Genomic DNA, 19073 nt, shown 5'->3' on the forward strand with positions numbered 1-19073 from the left:
TAGTAAAGCTCTGTGAAGTCTATTAAAGAAACCTGTTCAACTTTTATTTAATCTAGATTAAATAAAATCTCAAAATTCTGGGCTATGGGGCACTTTTTTGCTGATTGTCTGATGGCATGGGACATGCTTTTGGAAGTATTTGAAATTACAGGCTTTGGAAGTTGACAGTGCTCACACAGAAGTCATTAGAATTACCAACCATTCTCCTTATCTTGGTTATTGTATAAACCTTTCCCCCAGTGCCTTTTAAATAATGTTTGATAAGTGTTTATTAAGTTGGAAATTTCTTGCTTCTTTAAAAATAAATAAGTAAATAAAATAAACATGTGACTTAACTAAACTTATCCTGAGGGGAAAAAATTACCAAGCATTCTTATTCTGTTACTAAGAACACTTGATTCTTTTCAGTTGTATACAGGGATTCATTCCTCTACATGGTTCTAAAATACTCATTTTATAGGTGAGTAAAGTAAGGCTCAGAGTGGTTAACTAACTTATTACTGTAGAAGCATATGTGTTCGGATTCATATATGACTCTTGAGACCAAGTTCTTTCCATTTTGCCATGTTTCCAAGTTTGCTGGAGAAATGTTACAGAAGTTCCTCACAAGGAAAATATAAAGCTTATTATTTGTGGAGCTATCTTTTTTAGTCTAAGTATTTTCTGTTTTCTTCTTTGCTCATGTCACAATGCCAAAGCTTTGATTCTTTTTTATTGCTTTCTACTGAGAAAGATCCTTGCATTCTGAAAACAGGAGTAGTAGTTTTCTTTTTAAAAGCACTACATGATTAATGAATTATAAAATAGAAGACTTTCTTACATACAGTTTTGGTGTTTTTGATATTGCCTTTTAGTTCTAACAGTAGTCACTAGAAAATTGGGGCTATTTTAGGTATACAAAATACTTCAGTAAAGTGAAATTAATAAAATTCTAATGTCATTAAACATTAGAATAACAGCAACTTTTTTAGGCTGTGAATGTAAGAAAAGACCCTCTATATACCTTGGGTCTGTATTTATTATTCTGCTTATCTTAAATAATTTTGGTATGGTAAGACTATAATATTGGGGCCCAGATACCAAAGCTTGCCAGATTTGTTCGGAATAGTCTTCTAATTATGATTAAATACACAATTTTTAATTTTACACAGAAATAGATAGGAATTAATATTAAATTACTTAGTGGAAAAAGTTTAGGCTGAAGACTATATTCTGAGAAGAAAAGAAATATAAAAGGCTTCAATAAAAAATAAGTAAAAGTGATGTTTATAGGATTAAAAAAAAGGTTGGGGTTTGTTTTCACCATTGGAATCATTGAGAAATGAGCAGCGTCTCTGTGTATACCCCATGAGATGTGTAGTAGAAATGGATTTCAAACTAATGTCAAAAATTTTAGAGAAAAGACTACACTTTGGAAATAACTCAGAATTGACTAACTTTTTCACATGGTTGGGCTTTGTGGTATTTACTTTTTGGTCACTTTTTTAATCTGTCAACTAACAATTGATAAACTTCCTGGTCTTGGCAAATACAAGGAATTTCTCAAAATAAACCATCGACATTCTAAAGACTGTGTGTGCCAAGCAGTGTGCTAGGTGCTAATAATTAAGAATTTAGGAGATAAAGATATTTGAATCTAATGCTCTTTTCCCTCAGGATCTAGATTACTGTGTTGGGTGGAAATGGACAGTGAACAGTGTTGAGAGTCATCAGTCTGTTCCCAGTATGTGCAGAGGGGCCAGTAGGCAAAACACTAGTGTCAGCAGTTTTCCAGATGCCTCCGGTGATGAGAGAGCGCTGGACATGATGGAGGGGCACCGCACAGTCATGCCTAGTAGTTCTGTCATCCGTTTAAAACCCGTGAGTATTTGGATTTCAGTGAAAAAAATTTCAAATTTGGTAACTAATTTTCTTAGTCTGGTTAGTCTAAGAGTTTGGGTTTTTTTTTTCCTTTGATGTTTCAGAAGTTTGGAACATTATTTAGGCAACTTATTTTAAATTGGCAAAAGGCTTTTAAATTCCCAGTTTAATGTCTGCATTTAGGGAACATGTTTTGGAATGCAAAAAGAATATTTTTTAAATCTTCAAAGAAAGAGAGAAAGAAATGCCATATAATGTATTATCTGAAGTTACATAGATGAAAATGAAAGTATTTAAAAATAGTAACTGTATAACATGATATTAATAATAATGGTTGCCTTTGGGAGGTGGAGAAAGGGTTAAGGTGGGTGGTAATCAAAAGTGATTTTTGCATTTTCCATAATGTTTACATTTTTTAAGTAAAACAGTGTAACTGTAGAAAATTACACGGTGGTTTAGGAAATATGGATGTTTGCTACACTTTCATGTGTAAGATTTTAAATTTTCTTGAAAACATTTGAAGGTCAGGTAACTCCTTTTTGCAATTGATGGAAATGCTTCCTTTTTAACTTCACTGCTTTCAATATTACCAAAAAGTTACTGGGCACAATAGCTAAAAGATGGAACCAACCCAAGGGTTCATCAACACATGAATGGATAAACAAACCAAAATATATACATATAATGGAATATTATTCAGCTGTGAAAAGAAATGGCATTCTAATGTATGCTACAATGTGAGTGAACCTTGAAAACATGCTAAGTGATATAAGCCAGACACAAAAGGGCAAATACTATTAGAATTCCACTTATATGAAATTTCTAAAATAGTCAAATTCATAGAAAGTAGATTAGAGGTTGCTAAGGGGCAAGTGGAAAATGAAATAAATACTTTTATTTTTTTATTTTGGTATCATTAATGTACAATTACATGAGCAACGTTATGGTTACTAGACTCCCCCTATTATCAAATCCCCACCACATACCCCATTACAGTCACTGTCCATCAGCATACTAAGATACTATAAACATTGTACATGTCTTTATGTGAACATGATATATTAGTTTCTATGACAAATACATAGGGTATTTTGCTGAGTCATAGGGCATTTGTATGTTGGACTTCATAAGAAACTGTCAAACAGCTTTCCAAAATGGTTGTACTGTTTCACATCCCCATTAACAATGTATAAGAGTTGCAGTTGGTTCACATATTCTCCAGCATTTGGTTTGTCAGTCTTTTTTATTTTAGCCGTTCTGGTGGGAATGAAATGGAATCTCATGGTAGTTATTTTTGCAATTCCCTATGACTGAAGATGGCACCAGAATCACCTTTTCATGTGTTTATTGTCCATTCGTGTATCTCTTTGGTGAAGTGTTTTTTTTAAGCCTTTTGTCTGTTTTCTTATTCAGGTGTTCATCTTTTAATACTGATTAGTAGGAGTTTTTTTTATACACTCTGAGTACAAGTATTATATCTCAGATATGTCTTGCAAATATTTTTTCTCCATCTTTAATAAATTAAAACTTTTTAGTTTTAAACAACCCATTAAAAATGAGTAAAGGCCATAAAAAAGCTTCCTCTAAAATCAGGAATAAGACAAGGATGCCTACTCACACCACTTTTATTCAATAGAATGGTAGAAGTCCTAGCTACATTAATCAGGCAAGAAAAAGAAATGAAAGGCCTCCACACTGGTAAGGAAGAAGTGAAACAAACTGTCACTGTTTGGAGATGACCTGATACTACACACAGAAAGCCCAAAAAACTCTACCAAAAGACTATTAGAATTAATATATCAACTGTACCTCAATTTTTTTTTTTTTTTTTTTTTTTGGTTTTGTTTTGTTTGTTTTTTTTTTTTTTAGATAATTATTTTTTATTGAAGGGTAGTTGACACACAGTATTACATTAGTTTCAGGTGTACAACACAGTGATTGAACATTTATATACATGATAATTCTAGGTACCAGCTATCACCATACCAAGTTGTTACAATATTTTGACTATATTCCTTATGCTATACATTACATCCCAGTTACTTATTTATTTTACAATTGGAAGTGTGTGTGTATATATATATATATATATATGTTTTTTTTTTTTTTGTGAGGGCATCTCTCATATTTATTGATCAAATGGTTGTTAACAACAATAAAATTCTGTATAGGGGAGTCAATGTTCAATGCACAATTCTTAATCCACCCCAGGCCTAATTTTCATCAGTCTCCAATCTTCTGAAGCATAACGAACAAGTTCTTACATGGAGTACAAATTCTTACATAGTGAATAAGTTACATGGTGAACAGTACAAGGGCAGTCATCACAGAAGCTTTCGGTTTTGCTCATGCATTATGAACTATAAACAGTCAGTTCAAATATGAATATTCATTTGATTTTTTTTTTTTTTTTTTTTTTTTTGAGAGGGCATCTCTCATATTTATTGATCAAATGGTTGTTAACAACAATAAAATTCAGTATAGGGGGGTCAATGCTCAATGTACAATCATTAATCCATCTCAAGCCTAATTCTCGTCAGTCTCCAATCTTCTGAAGCATAACGAACAAGTTCTTACATGGTGAACGAATTCTTACAGAGTGAATAAATTCTTACATGGTGAACAGTACAAGGGCATTCATCACAGAAACTTTCGGTTTTGATCATGCAATATGACCTATAAACCGTCAGGTCAAATATGAATATTCATTTGATTTTTGTACTTGATTTATATGTTGATCCCACATTTCTCCTATTATTATTATTATTTTTATTTTTAATAAAATGCTGAAGTGGTAGGTAGATGCAAGATAAAGGTAGAAAACATAGTTTAGTGCTGTAAGAAGGCAAATGTAGATGATCAGATGATCAGGTGTGTGCCTATGGACTAAGTATTAATCCAGGCTAGACAAGGGCAGCAAGACATCCACGGATGCAGAAGATTTCTCTCAAAGCAGGGGGGGTGAGGTTCTGAGCCTCACCTCTGTTGATCCCCAAATTCTCACCTGATGGCCCCCCTGCGACTGTGCCTGTCTTAGGTTGTTCCTCCCTTGAGGAATCTTACCCGTCTCTGGCTAACCAGTCATCTTCCGGGGCCATACAGGGAAATGTAAAGTTGGTAAGTGAGAGAGAAGCCATATTGTTTGCAAAGGTTAGCTTTTTACTTCTTTGCAGATTTATGCCCTGTGGCTTCTATGCCCAGCACTTGTCTCGAGGTATCTTTACCACCTGGAGGAATTATGATACTCGGTAAATTCGATATGAGGCACGAATTCTATTTAAGGTTTGTAATTAGGAAGGAAGAAGAAAAGCTATAGATGTAGCATATGAAGGAAACTTGGGAGGATTGATTATTTCTTTGACATATCTTCTTGTATAGTACCTTAAGTATGTATAGGTTTTAAACTACTAACTAATTTGCACACACATATTAACATAATAGGAATACGGTGACATAAACAAAGCAAATCTATAATTACCAGCCATCTCCAGTGAAGCCAAGAAAACCATTTAGGCACCCTAGGCATTTGTGAAAATTTATCTATAATATGATGGATATTTTCCAACTGTACTTGAACCATCAGACAAATTAAAGCAGCCCATTTCTGGGATCTGTTCACATCCCATATGTTCTTTTAACCATAGATAGTCTATAGTCATGAGATTTTGGGGTGCTACAACTTGCACCCCTCCCAACTCCTGGTTGAGTTCCAACAGTACAGATCCAGTCAAATTCGTTGTCTCACTGTATGCACATGCCAGCCTAGACATCTCCCTCCTCCTTCTTATGGCAAGTCCAGGAGACGGTGGGCTGGATGCAGCCACAACCGCAGCATCGTCCGGATCCCTGGGGAGGCTTTTTGATGATCATCCCCCGGCACGAGTCCTCCAGAGAGTGCTGATGCCGGAAGCTCCTCCTCATATCGTATCTTATTTCATTTTCTGGGTATCCAAGCTAGGCCTTGATCTTCTGCGTAGAAACAAACAGACCCTTTGCCCACACTTTGACATGCCCTCTATACCACTGTGCAGAACTCATTGGAGGTCAGCACACAGTAACTGCTTTTTTTTTTTTTTTTTTTTTTTAATTAAGAGAAAGGAATATTATCAGAAAAGAGTACCTCCATAGCTGATCATCTGACACCCTTTAAGTGATCAACATTAAGGATATTTAAAGCATGCGTTGATCTTTGATTTACCAATAGTTTTATCCTGTTAACGAGTAATCCCCCTTTTCTTTCTTTCTTTTTTTTTTTTTTTTTTTAAATTTTTAATCTACCCTTACATGAAGAATACTATGTTTACTATGCTCTCCCCTATATCAGGTCCCCCCTAACAACCCCATTACGGTTACTGTCCATCAGCTTAGCAAAATGTTGTAGAGTCACTACTTGTCCTCTCTGTGTTGTGCAGCCCACCCTCCCCTTTCTCCCTCCCCCCCATGCATGCTAATCTTAATACCCCCCTTCTTCTTCCCCCCCCTTATCCCTCCCTGCCCACCCATCCTCCCCAGTTCCTTTCCCTTTGGTACCTGTTAGTCCATTTTTGGGTTCTGTAATTCTGCTGCTGTTTTGTTCCTTCAGTTTTTCCTTTGTTCCTATACTCCTCAGATGAGTGAAATCATTTGGTATTTCTCTTTCTCCGCTTGGCTTATTTCACTGAGCATAATACTCTCCAGCTCCATCCATGTTGCTGCAAATGGTTGGATTTTTCCACTTCTTATGGCTGAGTAGTATTCCATTGTGTATATGTACCACATCTTCTTTATCCATTCATCTACAGATGGACATTTAGGTTGCTTCCAATTCTTGGCTATTGTAAATAGTGCTGCGATAAACATAGGAGTGCATCTGTCTTTCTCAAACTTGATTGCTGCGTTCTTAGGGTAAATTCCTAGGAGTGGAATTCCTGGGTCAAATGGTAGGTCTGTTTTGAGCATTTTGATGCACCTCCATACTGCTTTCCACAATGGTTGAACTAATTTACATTCCCACCAGCAGTGTAGGAGGGTTCCCCTTTCTCCACAGCCTCGCCAACATTTGTTGTTGTTTGTCTTTTGGATGGCAGCTATCCTTACTGGTGTGAGGTGATACCTCATTGTAGTTTTAATTTGCATTTCTCTGATAATTAGCGATGTGGAGCATCTTTTCATGTGTCTCTTGGCCATCTGTATTTCTTTTTTGGAGAACTGTCTGTTCAGTTCCTCTGCCCATTTTTTAATTGGGTTATTTGTTTTTTGTTTGTTGAGGCGTGTGAGCTCTTTATATATTCTGGACGTCAAGCCTTTATCAGATCTGTCATTTTCAAATATATTCTCCCATACTGTAGGGTTCCTTTTTGTTCTATTGATGGTGTCTTTCGCTGTACAGAAGCTTTTCAGCTTAATGTAGTCCCACTTGCTCATTTTTGCTGTTGTTTTCCTTGCCCGGGGAGATATGTTCAAGAAGAGATCACTCATGTTTATGTCTAAGAGGTTTTTGCCTATGTTTTTTTCCAAGAGTTTAATGGTTTCGTGACTTACATTCAGGTCTTTGATCCATTTTGAGTTTACCTTTGTATATGGGGTTAGACAATGGTCCAGTTTCATTCTCCTACATGTAGCTGTCCAGTTTTGCCAGCACCATCTGTTGAAGAGACTGTCATTTTGCCATTGTATGTCCATGGCTCCTTTATCAAATATTAATTGACCATATATGTTTGGGTTAATTTCTGGGGTCTCTAATCTGTTCCACTGGTCTGTGGCTCTGTTCTTGTGCCAGTACCAAATTGTCTTGATTACTATGGCTTTGTAGTAGAGCTTGAAGTTGGGGAGTGAGATCCCCCCTACTTTATTCTTCTTTTTCAGGATTGCTTTGGCTATTCGGGGTCTTTGGTGTTTCCATATGAATTTTTGAATTATTTGTTCCAATTCATTGAAGAATGTTGCTGGTAATTTGAGAGGGATTGCATCAAATTTGTATATTGCTTTCGGCAGGATGGCCATTTTGACGATATTAATTCTTCCTAGCCATGAGCATGGGATGAGTTTCCATTTATTAGTGTCCCCTTTAATTTCTCTTAAGAGTGACTTGTAGTTTTCAGAGTATAAGTCTTTCACTTCCTTGGTTAGGTTTATTCCTAGGTATTTTATTCTTTTTGATGCAATGGTGAATGGAATTGTTTTCCTGATTTCTCTTTCTATTGATTCGTTGTTAGTGTATAGGAAAGCTACAGATTTCTGTGTGTTGATTTTGTATCCTGCAACTTTGCTGTATTCCGATATCAGTTCTAGTAGTTTTGGAGTGGAGTCTTTAGGGTTTTTTATGTACAGTATCATATCATCTGCAAATAGTGACAGTTTAACTTCTTCTTTACCAATCTGGATTCCTTGTATTTCTTTGTTTTGTCTGATTGCCGTGGCTAGGACCTCCAGTACTATGTTAAATAACAGTGGGGAGAGTGGGCATCCCTGTCTGGTTCCCGATCTCAGTGGAAATGCTTTCAGCTTCTCGCTGTTCAGTATAATGCTGGCTGTGGGTTTATCATATATGGCCTTTATTATGTTGAGGTACTTGCCCTCTATTCCCATTTTGCTGAGAGTTTTTATCATGAATGGATGTTGAATTTTGTCAAATGCTTTTTCAGCATCTATGGAGATGATCATGTGGTTTTTGTCTTTCTTTTTGTTGATGTGGTGGATGATGTTGATGGATTTTCGAATGTTGTACCATCCTTGCATCCCTGGGATGAACCCCACTTGGTCATGGTGTATGATCCTTTTGATATACTGTTGAATTCTGTTTGCTAATATTTTATTGAGTATTTTTGCATCTACGTTCATCAGGGATATTGGTCTGTAATTTTCTTTTTTGGTGGGGTCTTTGCCTGGTTTTGGTATTAGGGTGATGTTGGCTTCATAGAATGAGTTTGGGAGTATTCCCTCTTCTTCTATTTTGTGGAACACTTTAAGGAGAATGGGTATTATGTCTTCTCTGTGTGTCTGATAAAATTCCGAGGTAAATCCGTCCGGCCCCGGGGTTTTGTTCTTGGGTAGTTTTTTGATTACTGTTTCAATTTCTTTGCTTGTAATTGGTTTGTTTAACTTTTGTGTTTCTTCCTTGGTCAGTCTTGGGAGGTTGTATTTTTCTAGGAAGTTGTCCATTTCTTCTAGGTTTTCCAGCTTGTTGGCATATAGGTTTTCATAGTAGTCTTTAATAATTCTTTGTATTTCTGTGGAGTCTGTCGTGATTTTTCCATTCTCATTTCTGATTATGTTGATTTGTGTTGACTCTCTTTTTCTCTTAATAAGTTGGGCTAGAGGCTTATCTATTTTGTTTATTTTCTCAAAGAACCAGCTCTTGGTTTCGTTGATTTTTGCTATTGTTTTATTCTTCTCAATTTTGTTTATTTCTTCTCTGATCTTTATTATGTCCCTCCTTCTGCTGACTTTAGGCCTCATTTGTTCTTCTTTTTCCAGTTTTAATAATTGTGATGTTAGACTATTCATTTGGGATTGTTCTTCCTTCTTCAAGTGTGCCTGGATTGCTATATACTTTCCTCTTAAGACTGCTTTCGCTGCATCCCACAGAAGTTGGGGCTTAGTGTTGTTGTTGTCATTTGTTTCTATATATTCCTTGATCTCTATTTTGATTTGTTCATTGATCCATTGATTATTTAGTAGCATGTTGTTAAGCCTCCATGTGTTTGTGAGCCTTTTTGTTTTCTTTGTAGAATTTATTTCTACTTTCATACCTTTGTGGTCTGAAAAATTGGTTGGTAGAATTTCAATATTGTGGAATTTACTGAGGCTCTTTTTGTGAGCTAGTATGTGGTCTATTCTGGAGAATGTTCCATGTGCACTTGAGAAGAATGTATATCCTGTTGCTTTTGGATGTAAAGTTCTATAGATGTCTATTAGGTCCATCTGTTCTAGTGTGTTGTTCAGTGCCTGTGTGTCTTTACTTATTTTCTGCCCGGTGGATCTATCCTTTGGGGTGAGTGGTGTGTTGAAGTCTCCTACAATGAATGCATTGCAGTCTATTTCCCTCTTTAGTTCTGTTAGTATTTGCTTCACATATGCTGGTGCTCCTGTATTGGGTGCATATATATTTAGAATGGTTATATCCTCTTGTTGGACTAAGCCCTTTATCATTATGTAGTGGCCTTCTTTATCTCTTGTTACTTTCTTTGTTTTGAAGTCTATTTTGTCTGATATTAGTACTGCAACCCCTGCTTTCTTCTCACTGTTGTTTGCCTGAAATATGTTTTTCCATCCCTTGACTTTTAGTCTATGCTTATCTTTGGGTTTAAGGTGAGTTTCTTGTAAGCAGCATATAGATGGGTCTTGCTTTTTTATCCATTCTATTACTCTATGTCTTTTGATTGGTGCATTAAGTCCATTTACATTTAGGGTGACTATTGAAAGATATGTACTTATTGCCATTGCAGGCTTTAGATTCGTGGTTACCAAAGGTTCAAGGTTAGCTTCTTTAGTATCTTACTGCCTAACTTAGCTCGCTTATTGAGCTGTTATATACACTGTCTGGAGAGTCTTTTCTTCTCTCCCTTCTTATTCCTCCTCCTCCCTTCTTCATATGTTGTGTGTTTTGTTCTGTGCTCTTTTTAGGGGTGCTCCCATCTAGAGCAGTCCCTGTAGGATGCCCTGTAGAGGTGGTTTGTGGGAAGCAAATTCCCTCAGCTTTTGCTTGTCTGGGAATTGTTTGATCCCACCATCATATTTAAATGATAGTCGTGCTGGATACAGTATCCTTGGTTCAAGGCCCTTCTGTTTCATTGCATTAAGTATATCATGCCATTCTCTTCTGGCCTGTAGGGTTTCTGTTGAGAAGTCTGATGTTAGCCTGATTGGTTTTCCTTTATAGGTGACCTTTTTCTCTCTAGCTGCCTTTAAAACTCTTTCCTTGTCCTTGATCCTTGCCATTTTAATTATTATGTGTCTTGGTGTTGTCCTCCTTGGATCCTTTCTGTTGGGGGTTCTGTATAATTCCATGGTCTGTTCGATTATTTCCTCCCCCAGTTTGGGGAAGTTTTCAGCAATTATTTCTTCAAAGACACTTTCTATCCCTTTTCCTCTTTCTTCCTCTTCTGGTATCCCTATAATACGAATGTTTTTCCTTTTGTATTGGTCACATATTTCTCTTAGTGTTGTTTCATTCCTGGAGATCCTTTTATCTCTCTCTATGTCAGCTTCTATACGTTCCTGTTCTCTGGCTTCTATTCCTTCAATGGCCTCTTGCATCTTATCCATTCTGCTTATAAATCCTTCCAGGGATTGTTTCACTTCTGTGATCTCTTTCCTGACATCTGTGATCTCCTTCCGGACTTCATCCCACTGCTCTTGCATTTTTCTCTGCATCTCATCCCACTGCTCTTGCATTTTTCTCTGCATCTCATCCCATTGCTCTTGCATTTTTTTCTGCATCTCTGTCAGCATGTTCATGATTTTTATTTTGAATTCTTTTTCAGGAGGACTAGTTAGGTCTGTCTCCTTCTCAGGTGTTGTCTCTGTGATCTTTGTCTGCCTGTAGTTTTGCCTTTTCATGGTGATAGAGATAGTCTGCAGAGCTGGTACAAGTGACCGCTGGAAGAGCTTCCCTTCTTGTTGGTTTGTAGCCTTTTCCTGGGAGAATAGCGACCTCTAGTGGCTTGTGCTGGGCAGCTGTGCGCAGACAGGGCTTCTGCTTCCTGCCCAGTTGCTTTGGGGTTTATCTCCACTGTTGCTGTGGGCTTGGCCTGGCTGGGGCTGTTCCTCCAAAATGGTGGAGCCCCGTTAGAGGGGGAGCAGCCAGGAGACTATTTATCTCCGTAAGGGGCCTCTGTGCTCCCTGCTGCCCAGGGGGTTAGAGTGCCCAGAGATCCCCAGATTCCCTGCTTCTGGTCTAAGTGACCTGTCCTGCCCCTTTAAGATTTCCAAAAAGCACTCTCCAAACCAAAACAACAACAGCAACAATGAGAGAGGGAACAGAAAGGAAAAAAAAAAAGAAAAAACACGCGATTTTTTTTTTTTTCCTCAGGTGCCGGTCCCAGGCACCCGCTCACTGGTCCTGCTGCCCTGTCTCCCTAGCACCAGGGTCCCTGTCCTTTCAAGGCTTCCAAAAAGCACCCACCCACCGGTCCCGCAGGGAAGGAACGCTCAATATTCTTTGTCCTCAGGCACTGGTCCCACGCACCCGCTCACCAGTCCCACCGCCCTGCCTCCCTAGCACCGGGGTCCCTGTCCCTTCAAGGCTTCCAAAAAGCACTCGGCAAAAAGAGAGAAAAAAAAGGGGAAAAACGCGCGATTTCTTCAGTCCTCAGGTGCTGGTCTCCGGCACCCACCCACCGGTCCCACCGGGAAAAATGCGGGATATTCTTTGTCCTCAGGTGCCGGTCCCAGGCACCCGCTCACCAGTCCCGCCGCCCTGCCTCCCTAGCACCGGGGTCCCTGTCCCTTTTAGGCTTCCAAAAAGCACTCGCAGAAAAGAGAAAAAAAAAGGGAAAAACGCGCGATTTCCTCTGTCCTCAAGTGCCGGTCTCAGGCACCCGCCCACCGGTCCCGCAGGGAAAAACGGGGGATATTCTTTGTCCTCAGGCGCTGGTCCCAGCCACCCGCTCACCAGTCCCGCCACCGTGCCTCCCTAGCACTGGGGTCCCCGTCCCTTCAAGGCTTCCAAAAAGCGCTCGCCAAAAAGAGAAAAAAAAAAAAGGGGGAAAAACGCGCGACCTCCTCCGTCCTCAGGCACCGGTCTCAGGCACCCGCCCCCAGGTCTCGCAGGGAGAAACACGGGATATTCTTTGTCCTCCGGCGCCGTTCCCAGGCACCTCCTCACCGGTCCCGCCACCCTGCCTCCCCAGCAACGGGGGCCCGTCCCTCTAAGGCTTCCAAAAAGCGCTCGCCAAAAAAAAAAAAAAAAAAAAAACCGCTCCGGTTTCTCTCCACCCGCCGGGAGCCGGGGGGAGGGGCGCTCGGGTCCCGCCGGGCTGGGGCTTGTATCTTACCCCCTTCACAAGGCGCTGGGTTCTTGCAGGTGTGGATGTGGTCTGGATGTTGTCCTGTGTCCTGTGGTCTCTATTTTAGGAAGATTTTTCTTTGTTATATTTTCATAGCTCTATGTGTTTTTGGGAGGAGATTTCCACTGCTCTACTCACGCCGCCATCTTGGCTCCGCCCCCTGTACCTCAATTTTTAAAAATGTGTTAAAGACCTGAATAGACATTTATCCAAAGAATATATACAAATGGCCAACAAGCACATGAAAAGATGCTCAATATAATTAGTCATTAGGGAAACACAAATCAAAACCACAGTGAGGTACCACCTTACAGCCACTAGGATGGCTATTTTGTTTTTTTGTTAAGGTATCATTGACACACAATCTTATGAAGGTTTCACATGAGCAACATTGGTTACTACATTCATCCATATTATCGAGTCCCCTGCTAACACCCCATTGAAGTCACTGTCCATCAGTGTAGTAAGATGCTATAGAGTCACTGCTTGTCTCTCTGTGCTATTACTGCCTTCCCGTCTCCCCCTTCTACACTATGTGTGTTAATCATAATGCCCCTTAATCCTCTTCTCCCTCCCTCCCCACCCACCCTTCCCACCCATTTCCTTTGGTGACTGCTAGTCCCTTCTTGGACTCTGTGAGTCTGCTGCTGTTTTGTTAGATGGCTAGCTATTAAAAGAGAAAAACAAAAACAAAGATGGAAAATAACAATTAGGGAGCACATGGAGAAATTGGAACTCCTGCTCTGTATTGCTGGTAGGAATGTAAAATGTGAGCTGCTGTGGAAAACACTTGACGATTTCTCAAAAAGTTAAACATAGCATTTCCCCATGACCCAGAAATTCTACTCCTAGATATATACCCAACAACTGAAAGCAGGTACTTAAGCAAATGCATATACGCAAATGTTCATAACAGCAGTATTCACAATAGCCAAAAGGTGGAAATAACCCAGAGGTCCAGCAACAAATAAATGGATAAACAAATTAGGGTATGTGCATACAGTGGAATATTAATCAGCTATAAAAAGGAATGTAGTACTGATACATGCTATACAATATGGATGAACCTTAGAAACATGCTAGGTGAAAGAAGCCAGATACAACAGGTCACATAGTATATGAAACATCTAAAATAGATAAATCCGTAGACAGAAAATAGATTGGTGGTGACGAGAAGGGGAGAATGGGGAGCAAGTGCTTAAAACATACAAGGTTTTCTGTTTTCTTCTGATGTGTTAAATATGCTTTGTAACTAAATACGGGCAGTCATTGCAGAACATCGTGAATATACTAAATGCTACTGAATTCCTCACGTTCAATGATTAATCATACATTGTGTGAATTTTGCCTCTAAGAATCCAGTTTGTACATTGTTTTCTTTATAGTAGGCGCAGTGGTTGCGGAACATCATGAATATACAAAATGCTACTCAGTTGTTCACTTTACATGATTAATCTTACATTATGTATTTTGTCTCTGTTTGAGAATGCAGTTGGTACATTTTTTTCATTATAATCAGTGTTTTTTGTGTCCTTTCCAAGAAATATTTCCTGACCCCAAGGTCATGACGATATTCTCTTCAAATCAGTTTCTGTGTATAGAATGATTAAACATTTATTTACTTTGAATACAGAGAACCAGTTGTTGCAGCAGGGTTTGTTAAAAACACTTTCCTTTCCTCTTTGAATTAACTTGACTTTTTGGTAGCAAATCAATTGACTGAATATATGTGGGTTGGTTTCCAGATTTTACTATGTACCTTTGCTCTATTCAGTCTGTCCTTATAACAATACCAATGTTTTGATTACTGAAGTTTACATCTTCCAAGTTTTTATTCCCCCTCAAAATTTTGGCTATTCTAGGTCCTTTACATTCCCATTTAAATTTTAGAACCAGCTAGTTTTTCTGCTTCTAAAGATGAAATTTTATTAGAAGCTGTTGACTGGATTCTCCTACATGAATTACCTGCTTAGTTGATAGTGGACTGGTCTAGTATGGTTTTGAAAGAAAAAGGTTTTGCTTTATTTCACTCTTTCCTCTCCATTGCTGTAGGTTACAAGGCAAATGCAAGAACATGAGCCTAGAGAACAAATGTTTTCTTACATCGAAATGAAGTGGCAACATCAAAAAAAGCTGGTGACTCTGGAAGATAAGCTAAAGGTTGAGGTGGCTGAGCATCGTTTCAGAATAGAAAAAGATTTTGAAACTCAGTGTAACAACTTTGCGGCAGAAATGGAGAAACTTACCGAGAAACATCAGGCTGCTATTGAAAAAGAGGTAGCTGATCAGTATTACCAATGTATTTATTCTAACTTGTGACTATTTCAAAATTAACCAAGATGGCATTTTGCTATTAGGATATCTGTTCCCTAGAACCAAGCAAATCAGTTAGGGAAAGAGAGAAATATTTATATAATAGGTAAAATTTCCAGTGTTGAGTCTGGGAACCAGTAGATATGGGATTGATAACTTGATAGTTGTATCATGTAACAGTGGTTAAATCAGGTAGATCAGATTAAAGATGATAACGTGACAGGTGAGAAGAGGCCTCCTCTCAAAACCACATATAATACAAAAATATAGTTAATACAACTAACCCTAAAAGATCAACAGGAAAAAAGGCTGCCCCAGACTGCTTACACCTGAAAAAAAAACAAACCTCTAAAAGGGTAACATACGAAAGCCATGATCCGGAGGGACCCACACTCTTCCCCTACCCCAGCTCACTGGCAGAAGGAAGAGAAATGGAGTGGGGATGGGTGGAGGCCTGGGACTGCTGAACACCCAACCCTGGAGATCTACTGTGCTGTGGGAGCACAAACCCACATTGCATGGTGCTCTGGTGATTAGTGAGGTTGGAAAGCTAAGACAGGAGGAACACTTGGAGAGACTGAGATTCTAGCTGCTTGTGGAAAATGGGGATCCACATCTGGCTGCTCTGAGACAAAAGAAAGGCAGGCAGTATGAGAGACTTCCTAACAGTGAGAGGACTACTAAAGGGCCAAGGACTGCACAGGGCTAGCTGCTCAGGAAAAAGGACAGGTAGACAAAATTGTCCATGTACACTCTGCCTAGAAAATTTGGAACTTTTCAGAAACTTCAGGTACTATATCCCGCAGGCTGGCTACCCAGCTCCGAGGCCTTCCACCATGATACACATCCTGCTGCACCTTCCAGACAGCTGGCACTGGCTTGCAAACCAGCTGCCCCTGCCCTGGTGTCAGTCCAGCCAGAGGGAAGCCCTGCCTACAGCAGCTACAAATGCAAAGCATACAGGGTTACACCTGTGTGTTCAGCACACTGGTCTGGCTGTGGAAAGAGGCACAGTAGCCAGGAAGCAGGAAACAGCTCTTCCCAACCCCCAGTGACCAGCTCTGCTCCCCTGTGACCCCCGACTTCCCTCCATGGGCTAAACAGCTCCAGAGAGTAGACCTTCTGGGTAATAGAGGGTGCCACATACAGATATGAAACATCAAAGGGATCAAACGCTTTAGAACAGATGGACCTAACTGATATCTACAGAATGCTCCACCAAAAAGCCGCAGGATACACATTCTTCTCAGGTTCATCCCCAGATCCCAAAAACACCAGAAAAAGAATCAAGTGAAAATGAACTCATCAACCTTTCTGAAAGACATTTTAAAAAGAAGTCATAAGCATGCTCATAGAGGTACAGAAAAATATTCAAGAACTCAGAAATGAATTCAAGACAGAGATCCATTCATTATGGAATATAATGGGGGATTTAAAAGCAGATTAGATATGATAGAGGAGACAATAAATGAAAAAGAAAGTAGAGAAGAGGAATACAAAGAAGCTGAGGCACAGAAAAAAGGATCTTTAGGAATGAAAGAATATTGAGAGAACTGTGTGACCAATCTAAACAGAGCAATATTTTTACTATAGGAGTACCAGAAAGAGATAGAGAAAAGGGGAAAGTGTCTTTGAGGAGGTAATTGCTGAAAACATCCCCAGTATGGGGAAGGAGATAGTCTCTCAGGCCATGGAGGTGCACAGATCTCCCAACACAGGGGACCCAAGGAAGACAACACCAAAACATATAATAATTAAAATGGCAAAGATCAAGGATAAGGACAGAGTATTAAAAGAAGGCACAGAGAGTAAAAGGATCATATACAAAGGAAAACAATCAGGGTATCATCAGACTTTGCAGCTGAAACCTTACAGGCCAGAAGGGAGTGGCATGATATATTTAATGCAGTGAAGCAGAAACCAGAATACTCTACCTGGAAAGATTATCATTTAAAGTTGAAGGAGGGATTAAACAATTTCCAGAAAAGCAAAAGCTGAGAGAATTTACCTCCCACAAACTGTCTCTACAGTGTATTTTGGAGGGACTGCTATAGATGGAAGTGTTCCTAAGGCTAAATAGCTGTCACCAGAGGTCATGAAAGCACAGTAAAGAAAGGAGAACAATTAATTACTATGCAAATGCAGAATCAAATAAACTACCCCAAAGTAGGTTAAGGGTAGACAAAGAGTACAGAATATGATACCTAATATATAAAGAATGGAGGAGGAAGAAAAAAGAGGAGAAAAAAAACCCTTTGGATTGTGTTTGTAATAGCATAGTAAGTGAGTTTAGTTAGACTCTTAGATAGTAAGGAAGTTACCCTTGAACCTTTGGTAACCACAAATCTAAAGCCTGCAAAGACAATAAGTACATAACTATCGATAATCACTATAAATGTAAATGATCTGAATGCACCAAACAAAAGACATAGAGTCACTGAATGGATAACAGAAGAAGAACTGTCTATATGCTGCCTACAAGAGACACACTTCAAACCCAAAGACATACACAGACTGAAAGTAAAGGGATGGGAAATGATATTTCATGCATCTAATAGGGAGAAAAAAGCAGGAGTTGCAATACTTGTGTCAGACAAAATAGACTTCAAAACACAGAAAGTCACAAGAGACAAAGAACAACAATACATAATGATAAAGGGGTCAGTCCAACAAGAGGATATATAACCATTATAAATATCTATGTACCCAACACAGGAGTACCTACATGTGTGAAACAAATACTAACAGAATTAAAAGGGGAAATAGAATGCAATGCATTCATTTTAGGAGACTTCAACACACCACTCAATCCACAGGACAAATCAACCAAACAGAAAGTAAGTAACATGACAGAGGCACTGAACAACGCTTTAGAACAGATGGACCTAACAGATATCTACAGAATGCTCCACCAAAAAGCCACAGGATACACATTCTTCTCAGGTGTGCATGGAACATTTTCCAGAATAAATCTCATACTAGGCCACAAAAAAGAGCCTCAGTAAATTCAAAAATATTGAAATTGTACCAACCAGCTTCTCAGAACACAAAGTTATGGACCTAGAAATAAATTACTCAAAGAAAGTGAAAAAGCCCACAAACACATGGAGGCTTAACAACATGCTCCTAAATAATCATGATCCTAAATGGATCAATGACCAAATAAAAATAGATCAAGCAATATATGGAGGCAAATGACAACACTAATTCAACACCACAAAATCTGTGGGATGCAGCAAAGGCCATGCTAAGAGGGAAGTTTGTTGCAATACGGACCTACCTCAGGAAAGAAGAAAAATCCCATATGAACAGTCTCAACTCACAATTAACAAACCTAGACAAAGAAGAACAAATGAGGCCCAAGTCAGTAGAAAGAGGGACATAATAAAGATTAGAGCATGCTTAAATAAATTGACAAGATTAAAACAATAGAATCAATGAAAGCAGCTGGTTTTTTGAGAAAATAAGCAAAATAGATAAACCCCTAGCCAGACTTATCAAGAAAGAATAGAGAGTAAACATAAAGAGAATCAGAAATGAAAAGGAAAAATCACTACAGACACCACAGAAATACAAAGAATTAGAGAATATTATGAAAAATTGTATGCTAACAAACTGGATAACCTAGAAGAAATGGACAACATTCAAGAAAAGTACAACCTTCCATGGCTGACCCAGAAAGGAACAAAAAATCTGAACAGACCAATTACCTGCAGCAAAACTGAATTGGTAATCAAAAACTACCTAAGAATAAAACTTGTGCACCAGATGGCTTCACTGCTGAATTTTATCAAACATTTAGTGAAGACCTAATACCCATCCTCCTTAAAGTTTTCCAAAGAGTAGAAGAGGAGGGAATACTTCCACCCTCATTCGATGAAGCCAGCATCACTCTAATACCAAAACTAGGCA

General features: G+C 38.9%; 1 protein-coding gene across 1 annotated transcript in view; it reads left to right on the top strand.

The window, feature by feature from the left end:
* LOC108400232 (serine/threonine-protein kinase TAO1-like) overlaps positions 1–19073 on the top strand; it is a 64412-nt gene that overhangs the window by 26518 nt on the left and 18821 nt on the right. Inside the window, exons 11-12 of the mRNA XM_073234796.1 lie at positions 1657–1860; positions 14901–15125. Of these exons, the coding sequence (XP_073090897.1) occupies positions 1657–1860; positions 14901–15125 (429 nt within the window). The remainder of the gene's footprint in view (positions 1–1656; positions 1861–14900; positions 15126–19073) is intronic.

Source organism: Manis javanica, chromosome 4 (assembly GCF_040802235.1).
Source record: "Manis javanica isolate MJ-LG chromosome 4, MJ_LKY, whole genome shotgun sequence".
In the NCBI taxonomy this organism is placed as follows: domain Eukaryota; kingdom Metazoa; phylum Chordata; class Mammalia; order Pholidota; family Manidae; genus Manis; species Manis javanica.